Below are 16025 nucleotides of genomic sequence, written 5' to 3' on the forward strand. Positions count from 1 at the left end.
CCAACAGTGACCTAATTTTCCAGCCTCAGGGCCAATGGGAAGCAAGTAACTGGTCTTGTCACAGTTTCTAAGGCCAAACTATAAAATCTTCAGCAACAGCAAAAAAAAAAAAAACAAAAACAAAAAACAAAAAACAAAACCCACAGAAGAAAAAGACCATATGCCTGTACCAGGTTACTAGTAAGTAATAATTCCTGTTGCTTATTATCCAGAAAGTCTGGTTGAATCCCTCTTATGTCTACAGAAGAGTGCCAGAAGAAGCAGTCCCAAGACAGGTTCCATTGCACAGAAAACTCTGTGGACGCTCAAGAAAGTAATGACACCGAAGCATTAAGAGCAGCAGACCTGAATTCAGTTCTGCTTAATTACCAGGTGTTAGGAAGGGATTTTTTTTTTTTTTAACACACCACAGCAAATAGTTCTCTGAATCCCAAGTCATCTGTGTGCAGCAATACAGGATCATTTCTTCTTGTGAGCACATCCTAGCAGTATGTGTATCTATGGTATCTCACAAGCAAACAAGCTGTATTGCTGCACATAGATGACTTGGGATAAGGCAGCTGAGCTAGAAAATGGACTCAGTGATCTAGAAGATAGTTCCCTATCCTCAGTTCCCATGTTCAGAAGCAGCTCTGTTACAAAAGGTTTACAGGCTCAGTTGAGATTTGTGATGTAGATAAGGCTTGGAGGCACCACTGCTTTCCTCCCTACACAGCTTATGTGTGCTCAAGTGAGGGGAAAAGCTTTCCAGCTGTATGCTTAAGTACCAATAAGCTGTACCACATGGAGCTTGTTAGACTGATCAACAGCCATAAAATGTTGGCTGCCCTCATTTCTAGCTACAGTTGAAAAAGAGAGGTAGAAGTAAGTAAAGGTTTCTGAGGATAGCTAATTTAAGCTGTGCTATCTTGAATTTTGTTTAAAATTTATAATGTTTTTTCTTTCTCTTTGCTTGTGCTCTATGTGGTAAAGAGTATGTTTCCATAATTTAGACAGGGTGGAAGTATTATCAATGAAAAATGTCTTCTGTATTTTATAAGTTAAAAATTCATGTTTCTTTTGGTTTTGTTCATAATTGGGTGATGAGATAAGCTGACATTCCTACTGCAGTATCACCAGAAGTACTCTGCAAACATCTCCAGTGGAAAAGAGAAGTCTCAGCAGTGTCTTCAGAGCTATGCTACTTGGATAAACCCAACAGCCTTGTGTTACACATTAACCCACTCTTATCTACAAAGTTTAGTTTAGGAGTGAGTTTAGTACATGTTGCTAATAAACAGTGAGGTGTTTTACAATCAAATGTCCTTTACAACCAGTGGCACTTGCATACATCTTCAACACATTGTATCTGTGATATTAGCAGAATGCTGCAAGAGATTACTCTACATTAAATGTCTTGTCATTTAGCCTTCCTATTTAATCTGATTTTTTTTTCCACTATCTGAGACACTTGCTAATTGTAGGCTAGCTGTATTAACCTACCACTTGTCCTGACTTAAATGTGTGTAATATGGACACTTATAATGTGGTATAACTGATTTTTCCCCCCCCCCCTTTCTACTTATACAAAAAATAGAACTTTAAGTGTAAAGGAGAAAAAAAGTCTTTCTCTGGAGGGATTACACATTTAACAAAATAATCATTTAAGAAAAGATGTCTTTATTGCCCTCGCTTATTGTTCAAGAAATATAGGTGTTCAGAGGCAAATTACTTGAAGGTGCAATTTCCTTACTAGTTTTAGTTCAGAAAATAGCAACTGGTAGGTCAGATGCTCTGCAAATGATAAGGGCAATTACTTCTACCTGAATACTGCCACCTAAAGCATCAATAAAATACTTCTAGTGTTAATAAAAACTAACAACTAAGGACAACTAGTCTGAGCCAGAAGGAATGCGGATAAGCAAACTTTCATAGACCCCAAAACATAGGGCTGCCTCACTGACCTTGAAATATAGCAGTAGAGAATTATTTCCGTAGCACTAGAAGTGTCAACCAAAGCGAAAAGCTAGAAGTCTGACATGCTATGTACTATTTCCTTATTTTTCAAGTTCTCTTCCCTAATAGTACCTACTGCATGACTCATGGAAGTGCCTTATTATGTAGAAAACAAGGTAAAGTAGGATAAAAGTAAACAAGTATGAAAAAAGAGATGTTGGAAGTATAATTTTGAAGTATATTAATAATGCAAAAACATGTACTGTATGGCTATGAAAAGTCAAAGGAAGAGTGGGATATGCCTGGAGTTGAAAAATTTTATCTGTCTAGAAGCATGAGGGAGAAGGGAGTGCTCATAAGCCTGCACTTTCCCAGCGGCAGTATTGTTGTGTTAATCGTTGGCATATCCATACTGTTCTTCGCCTATTTTTTCTTAAAGGTGAGGGGGATGTTGTCACAGGTTGCCACTGATTCCACTGACATGAACAAAGGCAAAAAGGATAATAAGAGAATGCAACCTGCTTTCATGTCTCAGCAGGCTAGCTTCATAGGTGGGTAAAAATACCTTTAAAGTGATTTAAAAGCCTTTAAATTCTGAAATGTCTCACTGTTGATCTCATTTCACTCATGTATCCTGGCAGTCCCCTACGAAGCCAGAGTTAGTGCAAAGCTAGTTTTACAGAGATTTTAGTCATAGAAGAGCAAGCAAGGGTAAATCACTAAGCATCTTTCATAGATGGGTTAAGCATAATTTCACTTCTGTTCACAGAAAGTAAAGCCTCCTGAAATAACTACAATAATCAATGAAAGCCTAAAATATTACAGAAAACAAAATAGAGTTGATGCCTTTTTACAGAAAAAAAGAGAACTACTTGCAGTTGTGTTTGACTACAGACTACTTGACAGTGTGAGTACTCTTTTCATAGTTGTAATTTCAGTTGTCTTTTCAGAACTTAACACTTCCTATTAAATACCTACATGTTTCTCCTCATAAGTAAAATCTGAATGGAAAAAAAATAGCATTGAAGAAAACTGCTCATACAACATTATGGAATAAAACTTTGGGTAATGCTGATTTTTCTGGATAATAAATTTGCATGAAATGAAACTCCAATTTGTGTGGAAATGAAAACTTCTAAAGCTAGTTGCAGATTTAAAAAGAAGAGAGAGACTGCCATCTGCTGGACTTGGAGTTACTTGTGTTAAAGTGGCTATTTTGCTCACTTGCATGAAGCTCAGGATGTGTGTTCAGTATTTTTTAGGAGCTGAACTTTGAAAAAATGTTTTTATTGCTACAAATTTGTCGCTTAAACTAAATCTTAAGAAAGAATTTACAACTCCTTGATAGTTTTCATAAATATCATACTTCATTGAGTATTAAATACCTAACTGCTTTTATAAAGTTGTTATAAAACCCTTATTTGAAAAGGTTAAAGTTACAAATCAGAATAATACTAATGGATTATTCACTACTAAAAAGGGTGAATACTCATTATAAAGGTGTGGGCTCTTTCCTCAAAAGGAGATTAAATTACTGATAGGCTTGCTCCATAAAATCATCATGCATAAAATCATTTTTAAGGCCCTGCTACCTCATACTGAAAGGGATAATTTGCATTAAATTCTATTTCACAAATGAGCTATTGTTGATTTGCAGTAGTCTATGATTAATGTTGCTAACATTACTGTAAAAAAAATAAAGGAAACCTTGCTAAATGCTCTAGTTAAGGAGTAATTTTATTTGGTGTCAGTATGATTTATTTGGTTGTTTAGAAGAACGGGAGCTAAATCTAAGAACAGAAGAGGTGCTCTGTTTTCATAAAAAAAACATTTTCTTAATGAAAACCCAGCAACTGAGTTACTCAAAATATATTTTTTTTCCCAATGTGAAAATACAGAATCACCCTTATGATACAGTGACCAAATTAATGGGTAGGAATGCCTGCATGCTTTGTCGGATTTGAAAACAAATGTCAGATTCTTCACAAGCTGGGAGTCAGTCATTAGAACCCATGGTAACTTAATTTGGGACATCTTTTGCATCAAGCATTTTGGGGGTTTCAAAGTGAAATAATCACACCACAAAGATGGGAAACCTGTGGAATGCAGGACTGGTTTCCTAGGTTAAGTATCACTTGAAGTGTGAGATTCTCTGTTTAAAAAACCTTGTCAAACCTAATGGTTTAGAAAGACCTTATTAAAAAAAATGTAGGAAGAGAACTGTTTCTTATATTACACAGATAATGTTTTTTTACTTAAGTCAAATTTCAAGGCAAAATTTTTTTGACTCCAACAGGTACGAAGCCAAGTTGACTGCAGAGAATGGGAACTATGATATAATACCATATTATTAAAAAAAACTTTTTAAGTTTTATCTGTCTCTGGGATGGAATTTTGGTCAGGATCAGGGACACAGCACTGATTTGCTGCTTGACTGAGCTTAATGCTATGTAAATATTCTTCCAAAGTTGATTAAACCAAGTAAAATCAACACATGCTTATCCAATAACCATGACTTCAAGGCAATCAATTCCCTTCCCCTCCCCCCCCACCCAACAAATCCCTGTGTCACCAAGAGAATGGGCAAGATTTCTACATTGCTTTTTTCTATTTATTAAAGCCTATTTATGCATTGTATTTTTTCTATATTGGATTCTGCTTCATTGCCTCAGAAGCTTTCTTGCATTAAATTATGTTTCAGGTAAACAGAGTTACGAAAAACTATGCATTTATCCTACAAAAAACTGTAAACATTAGGAAGGTTTTCACTTCATCAAAAAAATTCTTTCAATTCTGCTTTTGTCTTATCATCATTGATGCATTTTTTAAATAGTACGTGAGAAAGACAAGGAATAGTTTTGCACTTGCTACAAATAAAACCAAATATCATCTCTATAAGCATAGAAAAAATACTAAAGTAATCAGTGGGGAGAGAGGGGGAGGGAAAAAACCAGAAACCATACCTGCTTAAGAAATCTGTCAGATGCTTGGCTATGCTTAGCTAACACATTTGGCAGTGCAGGGTTTGCATATTCAAATTGAGGATTGTATGTGAAATCTGACTTGAAGAATTTCATCTTCTCTTTCTCCACATTGGAAGGCTTGATGGCAGTTAGTAAACAGAGTTTTCGGCCAGAGACATCTCCCTCTTTTCCATGGCTTTTTGACAACTGGGATTGTTTTGGCTTTGTTTGATTAAAATGCCTCTTAGTTCTACTTCTGGGTCGAGGAGGCAGTCCTGTGCTGTTCCCTGCAACTGAAATACTGTTTGTAAACTTCACGCTGCTAGACACTGGGCTAGTGATAAAGATGGAAGGCTGTCGGTTTGTGCAGTACCACCCGCTGCTGAGCAAAGGCAGTGGGACTTTGATTTTGCGATGCTCACTGCCTCGCAAGGTGGCAGAACACTTTGTGGCTTTTCTGTGTTTCTTATGGTGAGCAAATGACTGCTTTTGAGCCTGGTGTTTTTTCTCTTCTTTGCTCTGCAGAAGGACATTGTAGCTACTGGTTCCTGTTGTGAAAATGTCCTTAAGAATCCCAGTAGACAGGTGCTGGAGACTGTTTTCATTATTAATGTTTAGCTTATGTTCTTCTGGACTCAGGACTGACTTCTTAGAGAGCTCTTGCTTAGGCCAGTGAAGTTCTTCTGCATTAAAAAAGAAAAAGAGAAAAACACATCTGTTGTTCCACAGAGCAATATAAACCTTAAGATCCCCAAAGAGCAACACAAATGAAACACACAACTTGACTAGGAATAACTTGGCATGACTGCGGTTAACACCGTCTTGACTTTCAGACATATGGAAGAAGTGTGTGTGTGTGTGTGTGTACACGTACATCAGCTTTAACCAAATTAGATTGGGCTTGTAAGATCCAGCTAAACAAGTATTCTATGTTTGCAACTCCATGTGTAGATGCACAACTTCCATGAGTGCACTCAGTTTGCAGCTAAGAACTAACTTGTTTAAAATGAGATTCCTATGCATGGCTTTATAAATGCGTATGGTCATGTCAACATCTTAAACCTTTAGTTTCAAGCAAGACCTGATTGATCTTTATCATGCAAGGAAGGCCTTTGTGTGGATAAAGGATAGCTTAAAAAGTAGGAAACAGTGTAGAAATACATGGGCTGTATTAGGGGTGAAATTCCATAGGGATCTGTGCTGGGATATATGCTGTCAGCCTGATGTGGCCTCATCTGTAAAATCTGATTCACAGAACTTGTTCTCAGGAAGGACGAGGGCATCTAGAATGGTGTAGCCACTGAACAATTTGCAACACCGTAAAAATAGCAGAATAAGTTTAAAGGACTTCAGTATTTTGCATTTCTTCCTTAATATAGAGAGAGAGTTGTATTTAAAAAAGGGGGAGGGAGAGAAAGAGGGAAACAGAAGAGAGATCAGGTAGTTACAAATGCATCTCTAAAATCTTAAACCACACTGCCATTGCATTTATTCAAAGTTCTATGGTAACAGCTGGTTTAAAGAAAATACTTGAGAAGAAACACCATAAACTAAACTAAATGCAAGAAGCAAGTAAGCTTCCTTTAGTGAAGGAGCTCTCCTCTCTTGCCCTGATCTCTGGGATAGACTTCCAGGGCGACAGGTCCCTGGTGCAGAGTGACAGCACATGAAAGTCACTGAGGATTAAAATTGTATTCAACATTTGTGATGACTTGTCAGGGAGAATTGACCTCTATTCACTGGCCCTAACCTCCCCCTTCTCCTACTAACTAGTTGCTAGAACTCTAAGTGAGCTGAAAGTAATGGCATAAATAAATCCTGCCACAGAGAAATGCTTCTTTCTTCTGTGTCTAAAATGAAGGAATTCACAGAACGGGAGATATGGCCAGAGACTGATTAAAAGCCCCCAAAGGGGATTCTAGCTTCAGCCCACAGTTATATATAGCTGAGTTGTAATTACTTTACACGCAGTAATTATATCTTGAATGGAACATTAAGAAGAGTTCATTAAATGCCTCCAAGGAAAATAAATCAATTGTAGTTTAATTTCAGCTTTATTTTCACAAGAAAATTAGGTTTTGCTCCCAAAATAAGCACCATAACAAAGCATTTCATGCCTTCAAAACTGTCAGTTCCATGTAAATGTGTTCTTCAATTCTCCTGAAAGTGCTGTTTAAGCAGCAAAAAGACTGAGGTCCTGTTTGCAAGAATACATAATGACAAGAAATCCACTAGAAAGACAGAAGCATTAGGTTATTCTCCTCCACTAAAACACGCATACCTGATACAAGATCAGATTTGTTCCACAGTAAGTTTGAGAATCTTCTTTCTATGTTTGGCAGAGGAATTCCTGATGACAGTGATGAGGTGGTACATGACAGCCTGCCTACCTGGCTTACCTTGCTTTAGCAGGTACTGCAGTGGTGAGAAACCACAACTCCCCTTGCAAGGAAAACAGCATCAAACATGCAGTGGGGCTATTCTGTAGTGGGCATTCATCTATGTGCGCACTCATCTACAAATAGCTGCTACATAATGAAAGGTGGTTTTTGGACAACAGAACAAGACATCTGCTCTCGTATTTATCTTGGCAGATATTTAAGACTGGTTTCAGGCCTGCACTAAATATGGCAGTGCAAATATCCTTCCTTTTAAGAAAGATTACAAAAAAGGCAGTTTTTTAGAATATCTAAACATGCAAATATGCAAATTTCTGAGTGTGTGACTTGTCTTGTGTATACCAAAACTGAAGGTAAAATATGGAAGTTGGATAACAATCTAATTGTAATGGTGGTAACACTTCACTGTCTTTATTAACCAATTCTCAACAACCACAGGGAGCAGAAAAGTCTTAAACTGCCACTACATAGGGACTAAAGTGAATTAATAGCACAAGTGTATTTAAGAAATGATAAGCAACAAGAAAACAGAAATAAAATTTGAAGAAAAAACTCAAAATCACCTTAAACAACCCCCCCAAACTCTCCTGTCAATACAATACAAAATAATTCATGCCAATAAGCTCTCAGAGCAAAGCAGTACTGTCAGCTAATAATAAATACATAAAAAATACATTATCCGTTTCTGAATCTGTACCTGTTTCTGAGTACCACAGATCAGAATCCTCCTGCAAGTATCATGAACAGTTGAGTACTGCACACTCAGCAGTAGGTTTTCAGATGCATGTGGTCAATAAACAGAAAAAAAATTGTCCCCAAACTGCAGTAACCTTTATACATGCTGTCTAGTGGCAAACTATTTATCAGCTGCCAAACAAAACATGGCTGTCTTTAATCTTCTCCCAACTAAACACAGATGCTATTTGAACTACATTTGTGCTGGAAGCCTAGAATCAACAGATAATCCAGCAGATTTTAAAGATTATATCAGATAATACTTCCCATAGTTTCCACAAAGATCATGTAACTTCAGTTCTAAATCCTGATGAGCAATGTGAACTTCACTATTCTACAAAATGAATTAGAAAACAAAATATCTGATGCAACATCAAAGACATTTTGCAAAACAACACCAAACTCTTAAAGTTATTATTCTAGTATGTTTGTTGTGGTGACTAATACTGATTAAAAATGAATGATATTTTACTTATCGTGTGTTACAGACAGCTATGTATCTCACCCTTGACCTTAGCATGTACCATATCTTGAAGGATGTATCCTGTCCAACCACTGTTGGTTTCAGACATTCTTGATATTGGAAGTTGTTGCAGAAAACAATGTGTGATCTGCCTGCTGCCTCAGTGAGAGACAGGAAAAGATCACTTGATTTCTCCTGTGTTCCCATGGAGTTCTCCATACAGATGAAAAAGAAAAAAAATACTTAGCTGTTTATTCACAAGCCAAATGAAGAGTTGCTTGTTGTTAAGAACTTATTCAGATGAAAGCATCTTCATCTTTTGATGAAGATGAATTTGCTGAAATTGCTGTAGGCTTGTTCAAAACATAGCTACCTTTCTCCTTCCAAAACTTAATGTGCAAGCAGGATTATATTTGTCTTAGGTTGTCAAACAACTCTTGAGGGCTCTAAAAGCCTCCAAGGAATTGTTCCCAAATCCATATAATGTTCTTAAGCACTACTGTTTGCACTGAACCTTTCCTTTGACAGATGTCTGGCTGCACAAATGGCAAGTCTGAGCCTCCTCTCTTGTGCAAGTGGAAGTGCCACACTTTACATTTCATCAGTGACTCTAGTGAAGCAAGACAAGATCCAGTGGACTAATCTTTTGTCTCCACGTTTGCAGAGGGTGGTTCACTTCTATTGCTGCTTCTAAGTGGCACAATATACGGCATTTGTGCCTCAAATGTGTGTTGCTTCTGCAAATATTAAGATCAGTATTATCTGTAGTTAACAGGGTGAACACTGTTATAACAATATCTTCTGGGGACAAAAGATTCTACATTGCAGATGTTTTACAGATGGGTTGCTGGCTCAACTTGTGTGTGATTAGAACCATAAGATGGCAAGCACAAGATGTATAAAATACATAAACTGCCTGCACTATATTGCCTCTAACTTAGGTACAACAGACTTGCAAGCTGCTTAAAACAGCATAAAGTGGTGCTGTTGCTGACAGGTATTCCCACACTTGTCCCATCCAACTGCTAGTTCCTCTCCAGGTTTCCTCTTGTCCCACACCTCTATGAGGGCACCAAATATTTGTGCAGCCACAGGTTCAGCTGTGAACCAGACTGGGAAATGGATCTAACCTGAAACTAACCCAGCCAGACCCGGCAATCAGGGGCCAGGGACAAGGACAGGGTACAAGCACAGGGACCACTTCTATTTTCAGTAGTTCCAGTTTAAACTGCTCATAGAACTAGATGTTTCTTTTTCTTTCCCTTCTGTAGTCTTAATTCCCCCACACTATTAATTTTACTGAAGTTGATGGGCTGTTATTCCCTTAGGATATTTAGAGTGACATGTCTCCCTCTACAGACATTCTCCTTTTTACCTCCTATCCTCTTGCTGAGGAAGGTACCTCCACAGCTCTTTCCCCTCTTTTGATGCTGTCTGCTTTAACTTTTTTCCTTAATTTTTCCACTAGTACAGCCATATTGCTAGCTATGGAGTCTTTACTAACCCTGCTTCATGTTCACTCTTTCTTTGCCTCCACTTTGCTCACTCCAGCCGTCAATGGATTAGATGGGACTGACAAACTTTTTCAGGCTATCTAATAAAGAACAGCCCTTGCACACTCTTCACCCTTTCCAACAGAAATTATTAAATAATTTCCAGTGCATTTGGAATTTCAATGTACTTACTCTTCCAGTTGCTAAGTCGCAAACTATGGGCCCTTTCCTGCATTCCCATGTGAATCTACCATTAAGATCAGTGTCAATGTTAGGGCTTAAATAACTAGAGGTGCCAAGCAATCACAATTTCTGTAAACTCTAGTGCTATTTAAACATCACTTAATTATTCAAAGTTAAACTGAAGAGGACCATAAGTGGTATACTGGCCTGAATTGCTATATGAGGATGAATCTCCTATTACATATAATGGATCTGCATGAAGAAATGACAAACTCTAGGCACCTAACTCTAGGCCTGAATAAATGACAAAGCTAATCTTGATCCTCATTTAAACATCCTTAGCTTTATCTCCTGCAGAAAGAATGCTGAAAATGCAAATCAGTCAACTGCTGGTTGGGGTAACCTGCTTTCTGAGTGTTTTCTTTTTTTTTCTTTTTTTTAATTTGGCATCTCCCACACAGGGAATATTTAAGACAGAAACCCAAGCCCTCTAAGCCATAAGTTTTGCATTCATTCAGAACCTAGTTTTGAATTAACAAAATTAAATCATGAGTGAGAAGTCACTCTTTTGTTTTGCATTGCTTAATTTCTAATTGCAAAAACGTCTCTCTTTCCAAAATAAGAGCCAAGGAATGATGTTTGCTGAGGTATGCAATATGTGGATGTATATGGCAGAAAGGCTCGCCCTAAGTCATTTTAGATCCACTCACAGACTGTAGTCGTAGAGCATTAACCAAACTGAAAGTATGTTGGCTTCTAAGAAACTCACTTTACTAAACAGTATTTAAACTTTCTGAGATTAGTAATGCTTGCTGATTGAAATGAGTTTTAGTAGTCCTGATATAAAAAACTATTCATCCAACAGCCTATGTTTTGAAAACATACACCTGTGTTCTAAAAAGTGCCGATGTATCACACCGCGGTGCACTACACAACCAGCCAACAGATTATCTGTCCATATTAATTACACAAATTGGCTGGCAGTAATTTCCAGCTTGTGAAATATGATAATAGGAGAGATGTCAACAGACTATTTCTAAAAGGTCTTCAAAAGGCAAGTTGAAAATCACTGTACTAAGGCACAGGCCTATCTTGTATTATCACACTATCTATCAATAGGTTTTATTTTTCACATCTCATCCACATGTGGAGGGAAAGAGCACAGCTGCTCAGAAAAGCGTAAGTCTAATTTTCCTGTCTTTACACATTTCAATCTTTACAGCAGAAAACAACAGCCAAAGAACACTGGCCCCAGCCTCTAGTTGCCTTTGTGAATCTCTCTAAAAAAAGGTGTAATTTATGCACAAAACCAGATTCTCTCCATTGATTTCACTTCCAAACATTTGGAAGTCACAAAGCCGTAAGTCCTTCAACAACAACAAAACCTACCCTGGTCTGTCCTAGAAGACTGCCCCAGCATGTTTACTTCCATTTATTTACATTTTGCTCCTCTCTGCAACAGCACAACAATAAAAACACAGGTTCAAGAGACACTGATACATTATGACACCAAGTTATCTGCTATATTTAGGAGCAGGAGGTGATGATGTAGAAATAATCGGGAAGAGGCAGAAGAGCTGCCTGCCCCCATTTTGACACCAATGCGGTGCTGAAGGAAAGAAACCCTTCTCTTCTTTTTCACCCTCCTGTTCAGTGGAAATGTGATGTGAGTGTCTTTGACCAGTGTAGAGCTCTGCCCCTCTTTCAACCAGCTGTGTTTGGTTTCTGCTGTCCCATGAGGCAGGTTAGCAGGGCAGACAGCCAGTCAGAGGCAACACCCCTCCTATCTGCCTAAAGGATCTCACATCAGAGCAAGCGCAGCTCCAGCCAAAATCCCATAGCTTTCAAGCAATCTGCTGGAGTTGACAACACCCGGCTTACTCCATACCATAGACACAATTACACTGCATGACACAGAATTATACAAAATACCACAAGCTGGATTTTGTTGTCACTATGGGGAGCTTTACCCCGGACAACTTCATTTACGTATGTGCAGCTATTTCCGTGTCACTGCAGTACTGGAGAAGGAATGTGCCCCAAGACTGATAGAAAGGATATGTGGGGACTGCAAATCTCATCATAATTCTCCATCAGCAAAATATTTTGCATGTCTGAGTTGCACTCTCCTTACCCAGCTATTAGCTTTGGATCTTGTAGCACCACAGAAACTACCAAATCTTGTCAGAGGTTATCAGTTAGAAAGCATACCTGTTAAATTTTATATTAAGTTATATTAAGAACATATAGGTTTCTGTCTTTCAGAAATTGATGTATTGAGCTAATTTTATTATGTTAGTAATGTTTAGTCTTAATTATAGTCTTAATTATTAGTCTTAATTTTACTATGTTAGTACATGTTTATGCCCAGTTTTAGAATTTTCCACTGATTTTGGTGAATGTTGTGGTAAATTTTTCTTCTTCTAGGTCACTTGTGGGTAGGTACTAACCAAGCAGCTTCGTAAATACTTGTTCCATAGGTGGCGTAACATGAATAGATGACAGATATTTTAGTGCATAGGTCTCTCTCTGCCCAACTAGCCCTAGTCTAAAAATGTAGAGAGTTCTTGTGGTTTCTGACCAGCTGTCACGGAGGTAATATGACCTTTTCTGCATAATGCACAAATCCTTTCCAAACTGCAGATTCTTGGAGCACTTAACAAGGACTTCTTGGAGAATTTCCTTCTACCGTAGGAATATAATGATCTGAGACACTGCTTTTGTTTTTCAGCTTAGTGTTATCATTTTAGAATATATCTGATTTTTTTTCTATTCAAAATCAGAAGAAAATACTTCCAATAGCACGATTTAGATTTTCAAATCTGCACAAATGCAAATAATTTAATGTGATCTGTCTACAAGTAAGAAAAAAGATAGTGAAGTCTGAAACTGAAAGATGAGAAGAAAATAAAAGGACGTGTCAAGACTCTTCCATTTACATTTCTTTGTAACATAACCGTACATTTGCAAAATAGGTATCTACAATATTCAGGTAGTATGAATGGACTAACAAGTATGATACTAAACATATCATACAGCTCCACACTGTATGACTGGTGAGTGCAGAGGGCCACAGAAACATTTTGCAACAAACTTGGCCAGAGAGAGGGCTGTATGAATTGTCTCTCAAGTACTATAGGCTTATGTTTGTGGAGTAACAGAAGCTGACCAGCTAATCTCATAGTATATTACCTTACTATTATAAAGACTTCTAATATTTGCAAACACTCAGGAGTTTTGAATAGAAAGTGCTGGGCAACCTGAATTGGACAGCCCTGGCAGCTCTGTCTACAATGACTGAAATGGTTTAGTTGTAGAATTAGCCAGTGAGCTCTGGTAAAAACACAGACACTGAGCTATTTCCTATTTTTTACTGTAAGAATATTTATTAAATAGAGCCCTATCATATTGGAAACTTTGAAACGTAACTTAATTTATTTTTATTTTTCAAAAGGTCTACCTCTTTGTTTTCTTCCTGTAATAAAACACCAGTCATTCAACTTTAATTTTGAGCTCCAAAACCAAGGGCAAGTTTCAAATACGAAAAACTTGTCTGATCCATACGTTGCCATTGTTTGTATACAACCATCTGATAAACCCAGCATTTACAAGACTGATTTACATCATTTGGCATGACTCTTGGACTGTGTAGTTTGTTTTTTCTTTGAAATCAAAATGATATTCAAGATGTATGCTTCCTACCATAAAAAAACATAAGCTGGATTGCAAGCAGTTTCTTCCACACAACTTTCTACACTGAAATATGACACAATTAGCTCCAGATTCAGGATCTCCATATTAAATGATATATGAGCATAGTAATAATTAGTAAAAGTGAAGTCCTGCACCTAATGAAATCAAGTAACAAACTCCCATTCACTTAGTGACTCAGGATATAACCACAAAACACCAGTTTTATAGACTGCACAGGCAGAAACTTCCACCTGAGCAGAACTCCAGCTTGCTCTACTGCAGTGCAGGCTTGCTCAGGAATTACCTGACTGCACAGTCTGGACCCAAAACACACACCCTTTCTTTTAATAAATCTTAATCCTTTAAGATTACAGTTCCTGCTGTATATCCCTAGGGAAGGCTTCACCTAGTTCCACGAACTCTATTTCTACTCCCCTTAGCATATAGCAGAACATCTAATAACATCCACACACACATGGTATAGCATATAAATTACCCAGGAAGAGAGTATCTGTAAGAAATCTTAATAAGGATTGTGAGAGTATACTAAGTCATCTCCATCAGATCTCTTCTAGACAGATCTCACCATGACAAAACCACACTGGCCTGGAGCTGCTGAAGGCCTGATATATCAAACGACTATTTTAAACAAGGACAACAACCGAGGGAAAAAATAGTTTTGCAGCAGCAATTTTACAGGCTGAGTGCATATATTCTCATGTACAGCATATATATAGGACATATAAAAGTTTCTGATATTATACAAAACTATTCTGCATTATGGTTATACAGTTATATATAATATACGAAACAAATAGTTACATATAATACAAGAATATTTGTACAGTTCTCTCAAAATATGGCAAAGAGGTGGCACAAACACTAGCTATTACTAGTAATACTTTGACTAGCATTCCCCTGTGCATCTTACATCACTGCCCTTTCAGCACTTCCATTAAACCGCTGCGACCTGCCATATCCGCGCCCTGCCATTTCGCGGGGAAGGGAGGCGACCCCTGGGCCCTCGTGCGGCGCCCTGGCTGCTGCTCTGCCGGCTTTCCTCGGGGCGTTTCGATGGGGAAGCCTCCTCCCGGCAAGGGACTTCAGGAACCCGCTGAAATCATTCAGTATCTCCTCTCACCGCCTTCGCATGTGGAAGCAGCCGGCGGCGCTGCAGCTGCTCAGGAACCGCTGTATCGGGGCGCGCTTTGGGCATCCGCGCAGCCGGGAGGGGTGCAGGAAAAACCGCTTGGAGGGGGAAGCGCGGGGGGGAGAGAGGGGAGATGAATGCTGCCTTACTCCCTTTTAATCGCCTCTTTTATCAGCGCGTAGCGTCCCGGCGGCGCTGGGGACGGGGATGGCGCCTGGCCCCACGGCGGGCGCCCTGCAGTCGGCGGCGGGGCTGGGCGAGCCGGGCGGCCCTGCCTCAGGCCGCGGCCGTTGGCAACGGGCGATACTCACCGGTGACACGGATGGACTCGAGCATTACTGCTGCGCCGCGCCGGGCAGCGGCAGGCACGGCGGCAGCGTGTAGCGTCGTCGCCGCCTCACCGCGGCCCGGGGAGCCTGGCTGGCCCCGCCGCCGCGCAGGGAAACGGCGGGAGGCGTGCACACAGCGCCCGCCCTGCCCTGCGGACTACACGTCCCAGCGTGCCCGCGCCGCCGGAGCCCAAGCGCCGCCGGCGCGGCCAGGGCGAGTTGCATGCTGGGAGTTGTAGTGTGGGGGAAAGGGCGGGAGCGGGGGGCCGCCATCGCCGAGCTGCTCCCACAAACGCCGTCGAACCAGCTGCTTTGATCAAAGCGGCAGGGCCTGGCATGGGGTGCAAAAATCGCCACCGAGTCGTCAGTCTCAGCCTTTACACGAGTCTGACAGGGACAGCTTACACGGAGTTCAGCAATCGTGTCGTGTTACACTGATAATTATCAATTACCATAACGGGAATAATTGATAGTAATGGATATAAATGATCTGCCAGGCCTGAGGAGAGGGGAGGAAGGGGTACGCACAGGGTGTGTGCAATCCTGGGAGACCAAGCCCATGAGCAGAGCTGCTGCTTGCTAAAAACAACGGGAGAATTGCATCAGAGCAACCATTTGGGGTAATAACTTACTAATCAGGAAGGTTATCAGAAATTGGGAAGCAGTGCATAGAGTTTAAAGC

General features: G+C 39.5%; 1 protein-coding gene across 1 annotated transcript in view; it reads right to left on the bottom strand.

The window, feature by feature from the left end:
* MATCAP2 (microtubule associated tyrosine carboxypeptidase 2) overlaps positions 1-15519 on the bottom strand; it is a 34827-nt gene extending 19308 nt beyond the window's left edge. Inside the window, exons 1-2 of the mRNA XM_026102143.2 lie at positions 15326-15519; positions 4899-5581 (exon numbers count right to left, since the gene is read on the bottom strand). Of these exons, the coding sequence (XP_025957928.1) occupies positions 4899-5581; positions 15326-15350 (708 nt within the window). The 5' untranslated portion in view covers positions 15351-15519. The remainder of the gene's footprint in view (positions 1-4898; positions 5582-15325) is intronic.
* Between the last annotated feature and the right edge of the window lie 506 nt (positions 15520-16025).

This window comes from Dromaius novaehollandiae, chromosome 2, assembly GCF_036370855.1.
Source record: "Dromaius novaehollandiae isolate bDroNov1 chromosome 2, bDroNov1.hap1, whole genome shotgun sequence".
Classification (NCBI taxonomy): Eukaryota; Metazoa; Chordata; class Aves; order Casuariiformes; family Dromaiidae; genus Dromaius; species Dromaius novaehollandiae.